General features: G+C 47.9%; 1 protein-coding gene across 4 annotated transcripts in view; it reads left to right on the top strand.

Annotated features, from left to right (window-relative positions):
- The window catches only part of Cplx2 (complexin 2), an 83,172-nt gene that overhangs the window by 64,250 nt on the left and 4,234 nt on the right, over window positions 1-14,688 (top strand). For 2 of the 4 annotated variants that reach the window (XM_021731559.3, XM_040273550.2), the window contains 2 exons: window positions 13,606-13,724; window positions 13,872-14,047. In XM_021731559.3, coding sequence (XP_021587234.1) covers window positions 13,694-13,724; window positions 13,872-14,047 — 207 coding nt within the window. In that variant the 5' untranslated portion in view covers window positions 13,606-13,693. Of the gene's footprint in view, window positions 1-6,647; window positions 6,966-13,605; window positions 13,725-13,871; window positions 14,048-14,688 lie in introns of those variants that run through there. The other 2 variants (XM_005333134.5, XM_021731558.3) reach the window with 2 other exon arrangements.

Genomic DNA, 14,688 nt, shown 5'->3' with positions numbered 1-14,688 from the left:
CCCCTCTCCTCCAGGAAACTTCTGAGATGACTTGGATGGCCCCGGAGCTTGGGTACCTTGAGAGCAGGCGCCGGCTGCCCCTACCCATTCCCTGCCTGGAGCTTCCCCTTCCATCTGGCTTGCAAGCTGTGTGTATTTGATTCTCCGCCTTGGAGCTCCCTCTTCACTAGGACAGCACTTAGCGTGTGTATTATCGTGGACTGTTTGCGGGCATCTCTCCCCCGCTTACTTCTGAGAGTCTCGGATCTGAAAAGATCTTGAGAGTGTGAATCGGTGCATGTGTTATCTCACTCTCAATGGAGTATTTATTTGCTTCTCTCGAAGTGGAACAAAGAGGGGGAAAGAGAAACTCCAAAATTCTTAAACCTTTGTATGCATTGAAGAGTTGCCTGGCTTGCTAGAGCCCTACATACATGTTTGATGAATGAATAAGTGTGTGAAAAATACCTATCACAAAGAAACTTGGGGTCTGGATGCTGAGTTATGCCAGGGAAGAATATTTACCTAGGAGTTAGAAGTTTCATGATCTTTTTTAAAAAATATTTTTTAGTTGTGGATGGACACAATATATTTATTTATTCTTATGTGGTGCTGAGAATTGAACCCAGTGCCTCACACATGCTAGGCAAGTGCTCCACCACTGAGCCACAATCCCAGCCCCAGAAGTTTCATGCTCTTGCTATGTAACCTTGAGAGAACCTCTTCCCCTTTTAGGGTCTGTTTCCCCATCTGTACTAGGTGAACTTTTCTATGTTATGCATGTTTCATTGTCTTCCTTCTTTCTTTCCCCCTAAAAACGAATATATGCGCGCGCGCGCGCACACACACACACACACACACACACAATCACTATCAATCTCTAAAATAGCTGTTTCCCTTGGCATTCTCTCTCTCTTTCATTTCCTTGACCAGAGGCCCCATGAGCTTATTAACCTCTGTTGTCCATGTTCCTCAATATTCCCGCTTCAGTAAGACAGCAATAATGTCCTCTCAAATTCATTTTATCAAAGAGCAAGATCTGTTTTGTGAGCCAGTGTGTGCTGAACCTAAATGGAAAGTAGAAGTCATTTCCTGCTCACCCGCCCTGTAAATGCAGGGGTTCTGCCGGCTGCCTTTGCACCAATATGGAAAGAACATCTATCTTCACAAATGTAGGCGACACTGTGGAGACAGCCTTTCAAGGGACAGGGTGAAAGCCTTCCATTCCAAAAGAAGTATGGAAGCCAGAAAATAAAAGTTTTCCTCCTAGAATGGGAACAAAGTCACACTCCAGGGTCACTTTCAGCTCTACAATTCTAGACATTGAGATTCTTGCAATTTAAGATTCTGAAGTGTGAGTGAATATGTGTCATTGGTCAATTCTAAACTTCTGTTAATCCTAAAATATTCCGATTCTGTGATCTCATTTTTCTGTAAGAGGAGAGCCCAGGATCAGAGGATTCTCAGCGTCCACAGATTCAAGGCGAGAGCTTTGCAACCAATCGATGAGTCCGAAATGCCTGGGAATCTGGGGAGAAGATGCAAATTCCTGGGCTGCCATCTCAGATCCTTCAGTTTGCTTCATGTGGGATGAAGCTCAAGGATCTGCAATTTTTAACAAGTCCCCCACTCCAGTGGTTTGAGTAGGAGTGGGCCACTCTGACATATAATGCTGTAGGAAGCCTGTAATTCTGTGATTCTAAATGTGATTCTGAAATGGCCTTTTGCTTTTGATTCTAGTATTCTGCAAGTCTTTTTTCTACTTCCATGTGCCTAAAGAAAGCCTTTTAAGGTGTAAAGACTAGCTTTCTGAGCATGTGTTTCACGGGGGGAGGAAAAAGGGGGCCAAGTACCTCAAAGCCCCAATGAAGGGGCAGTCAGCAAACCTTGATGCTGCATCGATGGTGCTGGAGCAAGTCCAGAGCTAAGGATCAGAAATGTGGGGCTTAGCTGGGTCTGGGGACCTGCTTGTCTGAAGAGTTCCCCATGGACAGGGACACCTGACCATGTCCTGAAGAGTTGGGAGGACTGAGATTGGAGGAAGGGAGACAGAAGTCACAGTCCAGAGCTTCAAAAAGAACTAGAGGCAAGAGAGGAAAAGATTTATCACCAAAACATCCTCCCTTTGATGGATGGCAGGGGGTACTGCAGACTGGTGTGCAGACATGAAAATGCAAGGTTTCAGGAAAGCTCCAGATGAGAGGGAGCCAACTGTGTGGGGATATCCCAGGGTACACTGCGTGGGCTGGAAGAGGACTGCTTTGACATGCTAATGAGCGCCTGGATCTGGGAGGGTGGGAATGGGATGAAGGATGCAGAGGACTTCTAAGGAGCTGGTAGGTGGGTGCAGGGAGGGGAGCAGCTCTGAGTGGGGGCAAGGCTCTGGGATGGAGAGGGGGTCCCCAGGGAATCTCCACTCAGGCTCCACGCACAACAGTGTTGAATCTGGAACCCTCCTTCTGAGGAGCAGAAATGGAGAATAGAAGGCTTTAGGATTTTTGCAACTTCCCAAAGAGGCAAGAGCCAGCTTGTTGGTCACTCATGGTCCCTCTGGTGGGAAAAGAATGGAAAAAGAAGGGTTAGTCACTTCTAGTGACATATTTTGTCTACATGCCTGCACAGCGGTGATGACATATTCCTGACTGCACATAGACACACCCACACACCTCTACTGCCCCACCCAGTGACAGTGACATATGTGCCAACACATTGTGACATACTTCTGCACTCTTACCTGCTGATGATGACATAGGATTACACTATTTCATATCCATAACACCCTAATACTTGGGTCATCCCTAGTTGACAGCAACACTTAGACATACACCATTACACCGAAATAGTGGCATATCCCTAGAGCATTTGTACCTGGTATGGTCTATGGGGCCATCTGTGGTTGTACAGTGCACAACCTGCACATCTTCTGTATGTGGTGCCCTTGCCCTACACCCAAACCCCCTCACAATGCCATTGCCATATTCTGTTCTATCAAGGCATGTAGCTCTACACCATCACATTCCTTCACATCTGAAGGCATACTCCACCACACCCTGTCGGTCACATGGCCAGAGACCCACATCTGCACTACTGCACACGGATGGTGGCACACAGCACATGCATCACTCCACACGATGCTGGGTGGTCCCATGCTGGTAGCTGCACACACAGATGCACCACTGCACATGGATGGGTCTGCCTTCACACTGTGTCACTGCACATCGAAGGAGGCAGACTAGGAGCCTCACGGCACCCTCGCCATTGTTGACAACAAGAGGGAAGGCACTCATCAGATGAGCAAGGTGGCCCTGGAACCCTTCTCTGAGCTCCACCCCCGCAGCTCTGTTTCTGCCTCTGGCATCTGGCCACCCTCTCAAATCAAGACCAATTCTCCCCCTCCCGGCTCAGGCTAGAATGCAGGATGTGGAATCCATCTCCCTGGACCAGCGGCGAGCTCAGGATCAGCCCATGCTTCTTAGATTCCTCCTCATCTCCCACATCTTCCATCTGACTGAGGCAATTGCAAGGAAGAAATGGGCTGCCCTTTGGACGGGTGCCCTCTGAGAGTCATTCTCCCTGAACACCACATTTACAGTCTGTGATCGTTGTCATTCCTCACACATTGTTCCTCGATCCTCACACAAAGTTCTAACATTAGCTCTCTTAATCAGCTTCCTAGTGAACATTCAAGGCATACACATATCATTTTATGAATCTGTCTAAATCTGGCCCCAGGAATCATAAATAAAAGTAGAAATTCAGTGCCTGCCAGGATAAGACACCTTAAGCCACATCCATAATTTACTGAATGACTCTCAGAAGCTGCCCACAGAGCAGGCTCTGCAAGGGCCAGAGGCTGGGACTGTTGGCACTTTCACACACTCAGGCTCACTGGGGGTGAGCTGGATTAGCTATGCAGATGAAGGAAATGCTGGTAAACCAACCACACAGACCGGAAGTCCCTCATCTGGGTGCAAATTCATGGCAGGGTGTGTGTGTGTGTGTGTGTGTGAGAGAGAGAGAGAGAGAGAGAGGGAGAGAGAGAGAAAGAGAAAGAGACAGACAGGGGGAAACTCAAGAACGGGGACAACTATAAATGTCAATGTAAAAAAAAAAATCTGCAGAGCAAAAGTAACATTTCCACAGGCTGTGGGATGTGTCAGACGAGAAGCGGCCCCGCGTGGTGTAAGGACCACAGGAGTCAGTGTCAGGCAGGCCTGGCCTGGACTCCTGACTCTGCCAGAACTTACTTTCTCTCTCTGGGCTTTGACCTTCCCATCTTGAAAATAAGAGTGTATGTAAATTAAATAAGAAAATGTAATTTATGTAAAGCACCAAAGTTAGCATATGAGACATATTGGAAGCTCAGATTGTTGCTATGCTTAGTAGTGCTCTCACGAGGAAATGCTTATAATAGTTAACAACTTTTCTTCAGTAATAGTAGAGTATTTGGAAATCACGTCCAGGCAGGTAACACTTAACAGGGAGCAAGTATTCATCTCTTCACCAGCTTTCTTCTATGTGAAGCATCAAGTGCTATGATTTACTCCTGATTGTTCGATGGAATGAAGCCACCAAAACTTGACTGGGCTGTCCTACTCATCAGCTAGACACAGTTCATGTCAGCCCAGGCAGCTTTGTTATAGAAGCCCAGGTTCAAAGGAGCTTTAGTTGTCATATGGACCAGCCGCTTACCCCAGTACCATCTTCCAGGGATGGTATCCCTGACCTCATAAGAGGCAGCTAAGCTATGGCTGGACAGCTCCAACTAATAAATGGTTCTTCCTCTTAGAACTTATCAACTTTCTTTACCTTTCCTCCACTGCCCTAATTCTATCTCTAACAGTGGCAGAAAGCATCTTTGCAATGGTTATTTATCCACTAAACAAGCATTTCTTTAGACCTATTTTGCTAGGCATCAAAGTAAGTGCTGGAATTATAAGCTTAATATAATGGAGTTGATCAACGTCCATCTTAAAATGTGGGGCCCACAACTGAGGTTGGTATTTTTCCTGAAGCCTATTTTGGGTTTTTTAGCCTAACTTGGTCAAAGGCAATGCCAATTGTGGAAAAACTCCAATTATAACTAGAGTACTGCAGGCCAGGTCCCACTTACTGAATATATTGTTGAAGAAAATGGAGAAAAGAGGGAGAAATAGGGAGAGAGTAGGACTGTGGCTCTTGAAATAATGTGATGTCAGATCTCTGTGCCCAGAAGTCCCCTGGGGCATTAGTGATGAGTCTAAGTCACTCTAATCAAACACCCGCCTTCCCCCATCCCTTGGTGTCTGATGCCCTAGGAAATGGGGAGGAAATATGGAATGAGACGCTTTTCTGATTGCCCAACACAGTGCTAAACAGAGAAAAGGCCATAGGAAAGGGTCTCCCTTTAGCCCATTCGGAGAAAACAGAGGTGAGCTTCAGAAGATGCCTCTCCAGGTGAAGAGGTGGTTCCACAAATGCCCTCTGGCTTATAGGGATCCCCAACTTTGAGGCCTCTGCTGTGACTGTGTGCAAAGGAATAGATTCCGCTTATTGGAATGGAATTACACCTCCTTTCTCTCCTGGATCCTGTTCTTCCACAGCTCCCTTCCTGGAAGGAAGCCATCCCCTTATAGAAGCAGAAGTCATTTCCACCGACAAAACCCGGATTTATGCATAAACTCCTGTAAATTTTTCAAAGGCCTGATGCAAGTCCCCTCCTCTCTGAAGCCATTTTCCTACATATCAGATTAAAGGAAGCAGTTGAAAGCCAAAGAAATAGCAGGCAGAATGGAGAGGCTCATTAGAAAAGAATAATAAAACAAAAAGAGTGTGAGAGGAAGAGGAAAGGCTACTGCGGATGGGAACAGATATTGCCTTGCCTCTTGAAGCTTCATCCCTTTTGTTTCCTGGCCATAGGAGGAAAGGAAAACGGCCTTCTAGAACAACTTTGCCAGAGGATCCCTTTTTCTTCACAGGATATTAGATCAAAGAGGGATTGGTGAGTGACTCAGACAAGGTCCACTGCAATTTTGCAGCAGTACACATCCCTCTCAGTACACATCAGAGGGTTCCTGACTATGAGGCCCTTACTCACACTCCCCACCAATGGTTCTTGAGTTGTCATGTGACTGGACTATGGTGAGGGGCAGCAAAGAGGATCTGGGAGCTGCTATCAGGCAAGATGCAAGCGAACAGATGGAACAGTGGTGGTTGAAACAGGGATTCCTCTAGGGGCGGCAGGAGCCCTGAGGAGAGTGTGCCCATTCTTCCCGGAGGAACTAGGGATGGCTATCCCAAGGAGGTGACCTTGGAGCTCTGCTTTAAAAACACTTCCTCCACCCCTGCCCCCATTCACTGCCCCCTCTCCCCAAGCAACTAGTTTGTGGTCTTTGGAGCTGTGACCAGAACTTATGTCTGCAGGGACTGGGAAAATGTGATTGAGGGAGGGGTGGGCAGCTAAATGTAGAAGAGGAAGGGGATTTTTTTGTAGAGAGAAAAGAAGAGAGAATGGGAGATGAAGAGTGAGAGAGAGAGGGAAGGAGGGGAGGTGCAGAAGGAGATGGAGATGGGGAGAGAGAGGGGGGAGAGAGGAGGGAAGGAGGGAGGGAGGGAGAGAGAGAGAGAGAGAGAGAGAGAGAGAGAGAGAGAGAGAGAGAGAGAGAGAGAGAGGAGAGAATATGAATATTTGAATTTCCCATCTGAAAGGGTAGCGGCAGCACGTCAGGGCCTGGCTGAGGGGCGTGATTGGAGGGCGCCTTCGGCAGCCGCCCGCGGCAGGAGCCGGGCCCCAGCTCGCTCGGCGGAGTTACACGAGGCGGCGGCGGGAGCTGGAATAGCAGAAGGAACCGCCTGGTTGAGTCGGGTCGGAGCCCTGCAGCGGCTTAGACGGTTGCAGAGACCGCCAGGTCGGTGCTGGCCGCGGGCCGGGAGGGCGGAGCCGGGCTGTGGGCAACAGGGTCCAGGCTCTCGCCTTGAAGCTTCAGGGCAGCCCGGGAAGCTGGAGAGTAAGTCTTTTGCCGGGGACGGCTCCCCAAGATTGCCGGGGCGCTGGAATGGGGGACTGCGCGGCAGCTGCGGGGACCCTCCAGGGCGCGCTCGCCGGGTGCTGAAAGGACAGCTCCCCGCGCAGCACACTGCGGGGAGGAAGTGCGGCAGCCGAGCACCGGGAGGGAGGCGGGAGCCCGGGAGCCCGAGACCCCCGGGCAGAAGCCTGAAATAGCCAGGACCGCCCCGAATGCGAGAGACTCAAGTCTGAACCCAGAGAACAACTTTGAGCTCTCAGGGCTAGGGTGGGGGGACGTCGATCTAAGCTACTTCTTGCTTGCGGTTAACCCTGAGACCGCCAGGGCCCTCTGCGCCCCGGAGAAGGGAGCCTCCCTCGGGGGTAGAGTTCGAGCTCCCTAGTGAGTCAGAAGGTGGCGGGAGGGAGGCGGACAAACCGAAGGTGGAGGGGAGGAGAACCTAAACGTCCATTGTGGGTGGGGGACCAGGGGGACTCTTTGTCCTCTTCCCCCAGGCGCTGAGGTTGAGCAGCTCACCTCGGCTGTTGGGGTCAATGGGAACAGTCACTGCGTGCCCTCGCGCTCGTCTGCCCCACTCTGCCCCCTCCCTTAGCAAAGTTTGAGACCGGGCTGGGTCTTGGGGTTAAGCTTTCTGTGTTGGGGGAAGGGTGCTCTCAGCGGCCAACTGAAACCTGCAGGGCAGAGCAGCTGGGGATGTTGGTCTCCGAGAGGAGCTCCTGGGTTCCTGTCCTCTCCTCTGGTGAGGGGATCGGGGAGCCCCCGCCTCTTCCGCTTTTCAGCCAGAGCCAGTTACCCACCTTCTCCCATCCTCCACTGCCCCTTCTCCTCCCCAGTGCTTTTCCCTTCTAGGGAGGTGGGGTGGGGTGGGGTGGGGGTGGGTGCGTAGAGGGATATCCCCTCTTTTCTGCTACCGCCATTAGCTTCGAGTCTCTTGCAGAAAGCGAATGAGTGTTGAATTGAGTTGCAGTGAATATAGCTCGAACTTGAGCCATAAAAACAGAAAAACAGCCACAAGGACAAACACTGCAGGTGCCCGAGTCTGCCTGTCAGATGGTGGAGGGGAGAGTACGGGGAGGTGGGGGCAGTCCCGAAAACCGCCTGGGGCTCAGATGGCCGAGCGTGAGCAGGTGCCTCCTCTGGCTGTCTCAGGCTGGGACCAGCTGGGAGGAAGTCAGGGAGCGAAGCCGAAGACTTGCCCTGGGTGCTGGACGCACTGAAAGCATACAAACCTGGTGCTTACAGCAGCACCCCTCCCCCGCCCCTTCTCTTCCTTCCCACCACCACAACCACCACAACCACCACACCATCCTTCCCGTAGGGACAGACCAAGGCTTCCAGCAGAATCGCTAAGGAGCGCCTCCTGGCGTTCCGGCCCAAATCCTCAACTGCATGTAACCTCCTGGACCTCCCCATTCCTGGGGAGCATATGGCAAAATGTCTACACGTATGTCGGCAGATATGCTAACACAAACTTACATGAAGTCTAAGTTCAGAGTTAGACATGCAGGTCATACTTTGAAGTGCACGCTCACACACTCGCTGACACAACATTAAATTCGACCATGTATTTATCCGATAGGATTCTAGGATAAGATACAGATGTTGTATTGAGAGGAGATCAAAGAGGGAGGAAAGGGAAAGACACTAGACAGGTAGGGCAGTGGGTGGAGAAAGGCAATACTGCCCTAGAAAGTGCCATGGGTCTCAAGAGGAAGATACTATCACATCTTGAAAATCCAAGAAATTTCATGGAGTGATGTTTGAGAGTGATCTTTGAAAATTAATGCTGCTACTGCTGTTGATGTTGATGATGACAGTGATTATGATAACTAATATTACTGAGCACATACTATGTTCCAGATACTGGGTTAAGCACTCTTTTTAGTGTTTGCATTATATCAATGCTCATAACAAGCCTTGAGCATAAGGTTTGTGTTCCATTTTACATTGTAAAATGTATTTGCCCAAGGTCACTTAATAAGTGGTAGAACTAGGATTTGAACCAGTAGGATGAGGTTAAGAGGCTCCAAAGAGATGGGGATATCATGTACAAATGGCCAGAGTTGTTTGGAAAGAATATGTGCTGTGGGGCCTGGCTGAAGCAGAGCCATGTTCAAGGGATGGGAAGTGAGAGGCAAAAACGGTAGGTACTAGATTGTGCAGGACTTGAAGGTCAGAACAAGGACTCTGATTGGCTTCACAAGGCCATGGGGAACCATTGCAGGTATGTTTGAATGAACAGATCTGCCCTTTAGGAAGATTAATTGAATAACCATGCAGAGGATGGATGAGAACAGGGAGAGAGACAGTTAGAGGTTATGTGCAAATCCAGAACCTCTAGGCCTAAACCAAAGCATTAGCAGCAATAGGAAAGAGGAGGGTGAGGATGCTGGGAGCATTGCAAATCTACAGTCTCCGTGTCTACACCCCAGTTGTACTCACCAAGCCCTGGTGTGATTTGCTATGCAGTGTCTACCCTCCCCAAACAACTGAACATTGTAAGATAAAGCACTGGGACGCCCTCATTCTCTTCCATAGTCCTAGCATCCAAAACAGGATGTGGTAGAGTAGATACTCAAAGTATTCAGTATGAGTAAGTGAGTGAATGAACCGATGACTGACTCTGGCATCTTCAGTTAAAGCAATCGGAACAAAGAATGCTGGAGGAAAAAGATGGTTGGGTGGAGGAGGCAAGAATGAGATTGATTTCTGGACAGATTGAATTGGAGATGACACATATAATAACATGCAGTAGGGAGTTAAATGTGCAGGTTTGGGAAAGAAAGATAAAAATCAGTGATAGATGAGACTCCCAGGGAGACAGTGGGAAGAGGAGGTATAGTGGGGAGGAGAAGAAGAGAGTTTGCTTCAAGAATGTCTACATAAAGGAAAGGAAAGAAGCCAGCAAATTTGAGAAAGACTCATCTGAGAAGTAGAGTGAAGATAGCAAGAGCACTGTGTCATAGAATTCAGGAGAAGATGGAAGAAGACTGAAAAAAGTTGGAATGTAGTCATCATTAGCATCTGATGCTATGGAGGGAAGGTGGAGGAGGGGTTTGAAAACACTCCTGCTCTGGCCTTTCGGGAGCTTCTTGGCCACTTTGGTTAGGGCAGCTGGACTGATACAGAATGGCAGATCTCTGGACTCACGGAGGGGTAGGGCTTGAGCAGAAGGTGAAGAAGTGGAGACACCAAGTTTAGACCCTTTCATCAAAACATTAGATCAAGGAAAACTCGGGGTTCAAGGAGGGAGTTGGAGAAGGAGGGAATAATTTGGAAAGGAGATTGAAGATGTAAGGAACAGGAACAGATGGATGGACCAAGGAGGAAGGTATAAAGAGAGAAAACCCAGAGCACAAGTAAATGGACTGGCCTCAGCCAGAGGAGGAGACTCTGGGAGTTAGGAGAAGGGAGGTTGCAAGAGCTCACAACAGCTGAAGATTCATCATTTTGGTAACTGCCACAATTTACTGAGCGCTTCATTGCCAAACACATCCTGCAGGTTATTTTTAACCCTTCAAAGTGGTAGTATAATCCTCATTTTTTAATGAAGACCTAATAATCCAAGAAATGAGATGAGTTCCTATCACACAATTAGAAATGGAAAAAAAAAAAAAAAAAAAAAAGAAATGGAAGACCTTGGGGTCTGAGTCAGTGAGCCTGACCTCAGAGCTGATATCCCTTGGCTGCCACAAGATGTGAGAGGAAAGTTACCTGCTGAGAGGGAGGGGTCAGGAATAGATTGGGCCTTAAAAACTGGAAAGTTGGTTAGGAGAGTCTCAACAGAATAAACAAGAGATTGCCTAATTCAGAGGGCCACACTGGGATTGGGTGGTGGGTTTTGAGGAAGACCCAAGAAGATGGCCCAAGTAATCCCAGAAGGCTAAGTAGCAGCCACCTTGAGCACTAAAGACATAAGCATTGAAAAGACTTAATCCTTGAGTAAACATGCTTTGCAAATTCAGTGTTTGCTGAATGAATGCATGAAAGCAGAGGTTTCTGGAAAAAGAGATGGTTTGATGATGGATGGCATGATGAACTTGAATAGTGCCCTTAAAACACCCAGAGGGAGGTGTCCATGAGGTATCCTTATTCATCACCTATTTCCCTACACACCCATGCACACACACACATACACACCCCTCAGAATGTAATCTGCACGAAGGCAGGTTTTGTAGCTTTTGTTCACTGTTATATCCCCAATGCTTACCATATCAACTGGCACATAGTAGAGGCTCAGCTAATGCTGGTTATGAACAAAAATGGCAATCTAGAGCCCTATAAGAAAGAGGTCTAGGTGCCATCGGTGCCAGTGGTCATTAAAGCCCCCAGAGGGGATGTGTTCTCCCAGAGAAAGGCTAAAAATGAAAAAAAGTGTGGGTGGGAGAGGTTGAGGTCAGACTCCTGGGGAACAAGTTTATATAAGGACAGAAGGAAAAAGAGGAGTCGGTAAAAGAAAAAGAGCAAGGAGGAGGGAAGGGAGGAGCAGTAGGAGATGAAATGGAGAAAGACCTAAGGCATAGAGCCAAGGCAGGGAGGAGTGTGGAGATAGAGAGGAGAGGGGATTGAAGGTACATTGGGGAGGTCAGCAATTTAAATGCAGCAGGAGCGCTCTAGCGGAAGCAAAGGAAAAGGGACTGGAGGATCCTCTGTTCCCAAAGAGAATTGCCAGAGACACACAACAAGTTGGGAATGAGGCTGGAAACAAAGCCCAGGTGTCCTGCCTACCAACTTGAAACATCTCAAATTAGAGTCCTGCATCTTCCACCACCACCTGGTAATTCCTTGAGCTCCATGAAACACTGAGTAAAACTCAAGTGTTCCTGAAATCACTTCATTATTACACTGTTCCTTTCCTGTTCTTACAAATGAAGTCGTTTCTCAAGGCCCTAAAGTCCATCGAAAATATTTTGACTGAGCTGAGCAAACTCCAAACTCAGATTTCTGGGTCAAGGTGGGTTCACTTGCATTTCCTGGAAAGCATATTCCTTTTTTGGCTTAAATGCAGTCCCCATAAATATAGTGTCCGCAGTAGCTAACATTTTATGGGCTCCAGCTACACACCAGGCATTTGATCAGGATTCTCTTTTCTCTTTCAGACATCAGTACAAAGGTAGCCTTAATATTCCTCTGTCTTTCAGGGAACAAACTGAAGCTTTCCCAGGGAATCATAGCAGTGTTATAGCTAGGATTCTGAACCAATTGTGTTTGATGGATGCCAAAGTCCCTAGGGATTTGTTTTTTCCTACTGTATCATGATATTCCCTTCCCAAAACAACCTATCAGGTGATTTGATCAAGTAGATAAGCTCTTGGGCCCTCTGGTATGAAAAAACTCCAGTCTGCTAATATGATTTCTCATTCTGAAGGAAATGAGAAAAATCCATCAATGACTAACCAATGACTTTGAACCCAGCCTGGCTATAACATGCAGCCTGGTTTCTCTGCCACCGTTTTCCAGGACTCTTTTTCCTCTTAAGAAACCCTAAAGCCCCCAAGGCTGTGTGAGATAAAAAGACCTTGGGGAACAGACTGGCCTTAATTAATCATAAAACCACATCACACTTTGGATAGCTCATCCATGTCTCCATCCACACCTGAAAAGAGAATTTATTAGCTTTGTCTGTTAAAGAGTCCCTGAAACTGTGGTTAAAATAAAAAAGACTATCTCTGAGTTAGAGCACTGGGGTTCATCTCAGGAATGTGGGGGGTATATGATAAGAAGGAAGCCAAGGGTGAAGCCTTCAAGTCCTTTTCCCACACCGGCCCTTGGAATAGTTCCACTTTTACATAATTTGCATATTGCAATTCCCATTAAGATTTTATTTGGAGAAAATCTTTTAAGGCAAAAAGAAAAACAGTAAAAATAATAATAAAAATGAAAGTTGGTGATTTAGGGAGAAGGGAAGAAGGACTAACATTAGCAGAATGCCTACAAGGCCCATGCTAGGTACTTTAAAGGCCCTAAGCCCCAAGAAGATTATAATGTCTCCAATGCCTTCGTGTGTAATTCAAACTAAAAATCAATATTAAGCTACAAAATATAAAAAACTTACATGCATGCTGCAATAAAAAATAACTTTTTTCCATTTGTCTAATTTCCAAAGTCTGGGCATATTCATCCAAGCCAGCTGTCCCCATTTTTCCATGCCCCTCTGATTTGCTGGGGCCATAAGCACATGCTCATTCCATTTTTATGAGCTGATCCAATGGCCTGGGCTGGATTCTCTCCAATCTCCACAGTAACCTGAGAAAGAAAACAGTGCCATTTCTGTCTCACAGACGAGCAAACTGGGGGCTTAAGGAAGCTAAGTAACTTGCTGAATGTCACATAAGGAGACATGAAAATGCACCCTGTACCAAATTCCAAGTTCGTTCCAGTATTCCTGGTTTCAATCAAATTAGAACAACATGGTAAAGATGATGGCTTTAAAATAGAAAGCAGAAGCTTTCTCGGGAAATAGCCCCTTTCCACCTCCTCTCCCTTCCTACCAGGGCATTGCCTTGGCCTAAGACCAGTGGGTGCTCAAGTGTGAACAAGGGTAAAGTTGCCTTGTGTCAAAGTCCACCCGACTGCCTGGGCGGAGGCCTCTCCCATCTGACTCCCAGTTTCTCTCTTGCAGGTTGAAACATCTCCCCAGGCCAGGCCAGGCAAGGGCTCTGCATGCGAATTCAGCCCTTGGCTAGGGCACATTAACCAGAGCCGGCAGCATGGACTTCGTCATGAAGCAGGCCCTCGGAGGTGAGCACCGCTTCACCTTCCCTGGCCCACAGCACTCTCCTGACCCGGTCCTGGCCTAAGTGGGAGGGGCCTCAGCTCACTTGGCCCCTCTCTCCTCAACCCTGTCTCCCAATCTACCACGTCTCTTCTCTTCCCACCCCCTTACAGGGGCCACCAAGGACATGGGGAAGATGCTGGGGGGAGAGGAGGAAAAGGACCCAGATGCACAGAAGAAGGAGGAGGAGCGGCAGGAGGCGCTGAGGCAGCAGGAGGAAGAGCGCAAGGCCAAACATGCGCGCATGGAGGCTGAGCGTGAGAAGGTCCGGCAGCAGATCCGCGACAAGGTCAGCACCACCTGGAAGGGTAGAGAGGGGCAGAGAGAGCAATAGGGCTCCAACTTCCGGCTCCCCTCAATCCTATGCTTTCACCTTAGACCTTGTTCTTCCCTGAGCCTCACTTTTCTTATCAGAAAAAAATGGGTGTCAAAAAATCGTTATGGAGATTAGATAAGATAATGCACAGAGCAAGTGCGACAGGCCCACAATATCTTATGCAAGACCCTCCGAGTCAAAACTGCATGGAATTGAGAATTTGTAGATATTAGAGAAAATACTATAGGGCCCTGAACACCTGACAGCGTTGTTAGGTAGCACTTCCGGTGAATCTGGGTCTGTGTGCCAAACAGTCCGGTACCTGTCTGGGAGCACCATGCAACAAATCAAGACTGTAAGTAATCTTCCTTGGTTCAAGCTGGGTGTTGTCACCGAAATTTAGCTCCAAACATACAGGAAAACTTTTCAGTGTTTAGATCTTTGGGGATTTCAAAAGAGCAAGAATTTATTATCAGTAGGTCTGAATTATAAAGGAAAGCCCAAGCACAGTCTCTCTTTTATTAATTATCTACACTCTGAAGACCAGGCACAGTCCTACAGAGAAAGCACCCTTAGCCCCACTTTATAGATAAGGAGATTGAGGCTTAGGAGTG

Source organism: Ictidomys tridecemlineatus, chromosome 1 (assembly GCF_052094955.1).
Source record: "Ictidomys tridecemlineatus isolate mIctTri1 chromosome 1, mIctTri1.hap1, whole genome shotgun sequence".
In the NCBI taxonomy this organism is placed as follows: domain Eukaryota; kingdom Metazoa; phylum Chordata; class Mammalia; order Rodentia; family Sciuridae; genus Ictidomys; species Ictidomys tridecemlineatus.
Note: the sequence above shows the minus strand (reverse complement) of the source record. Positions and strands in the feature narration are given on the sequence as shown.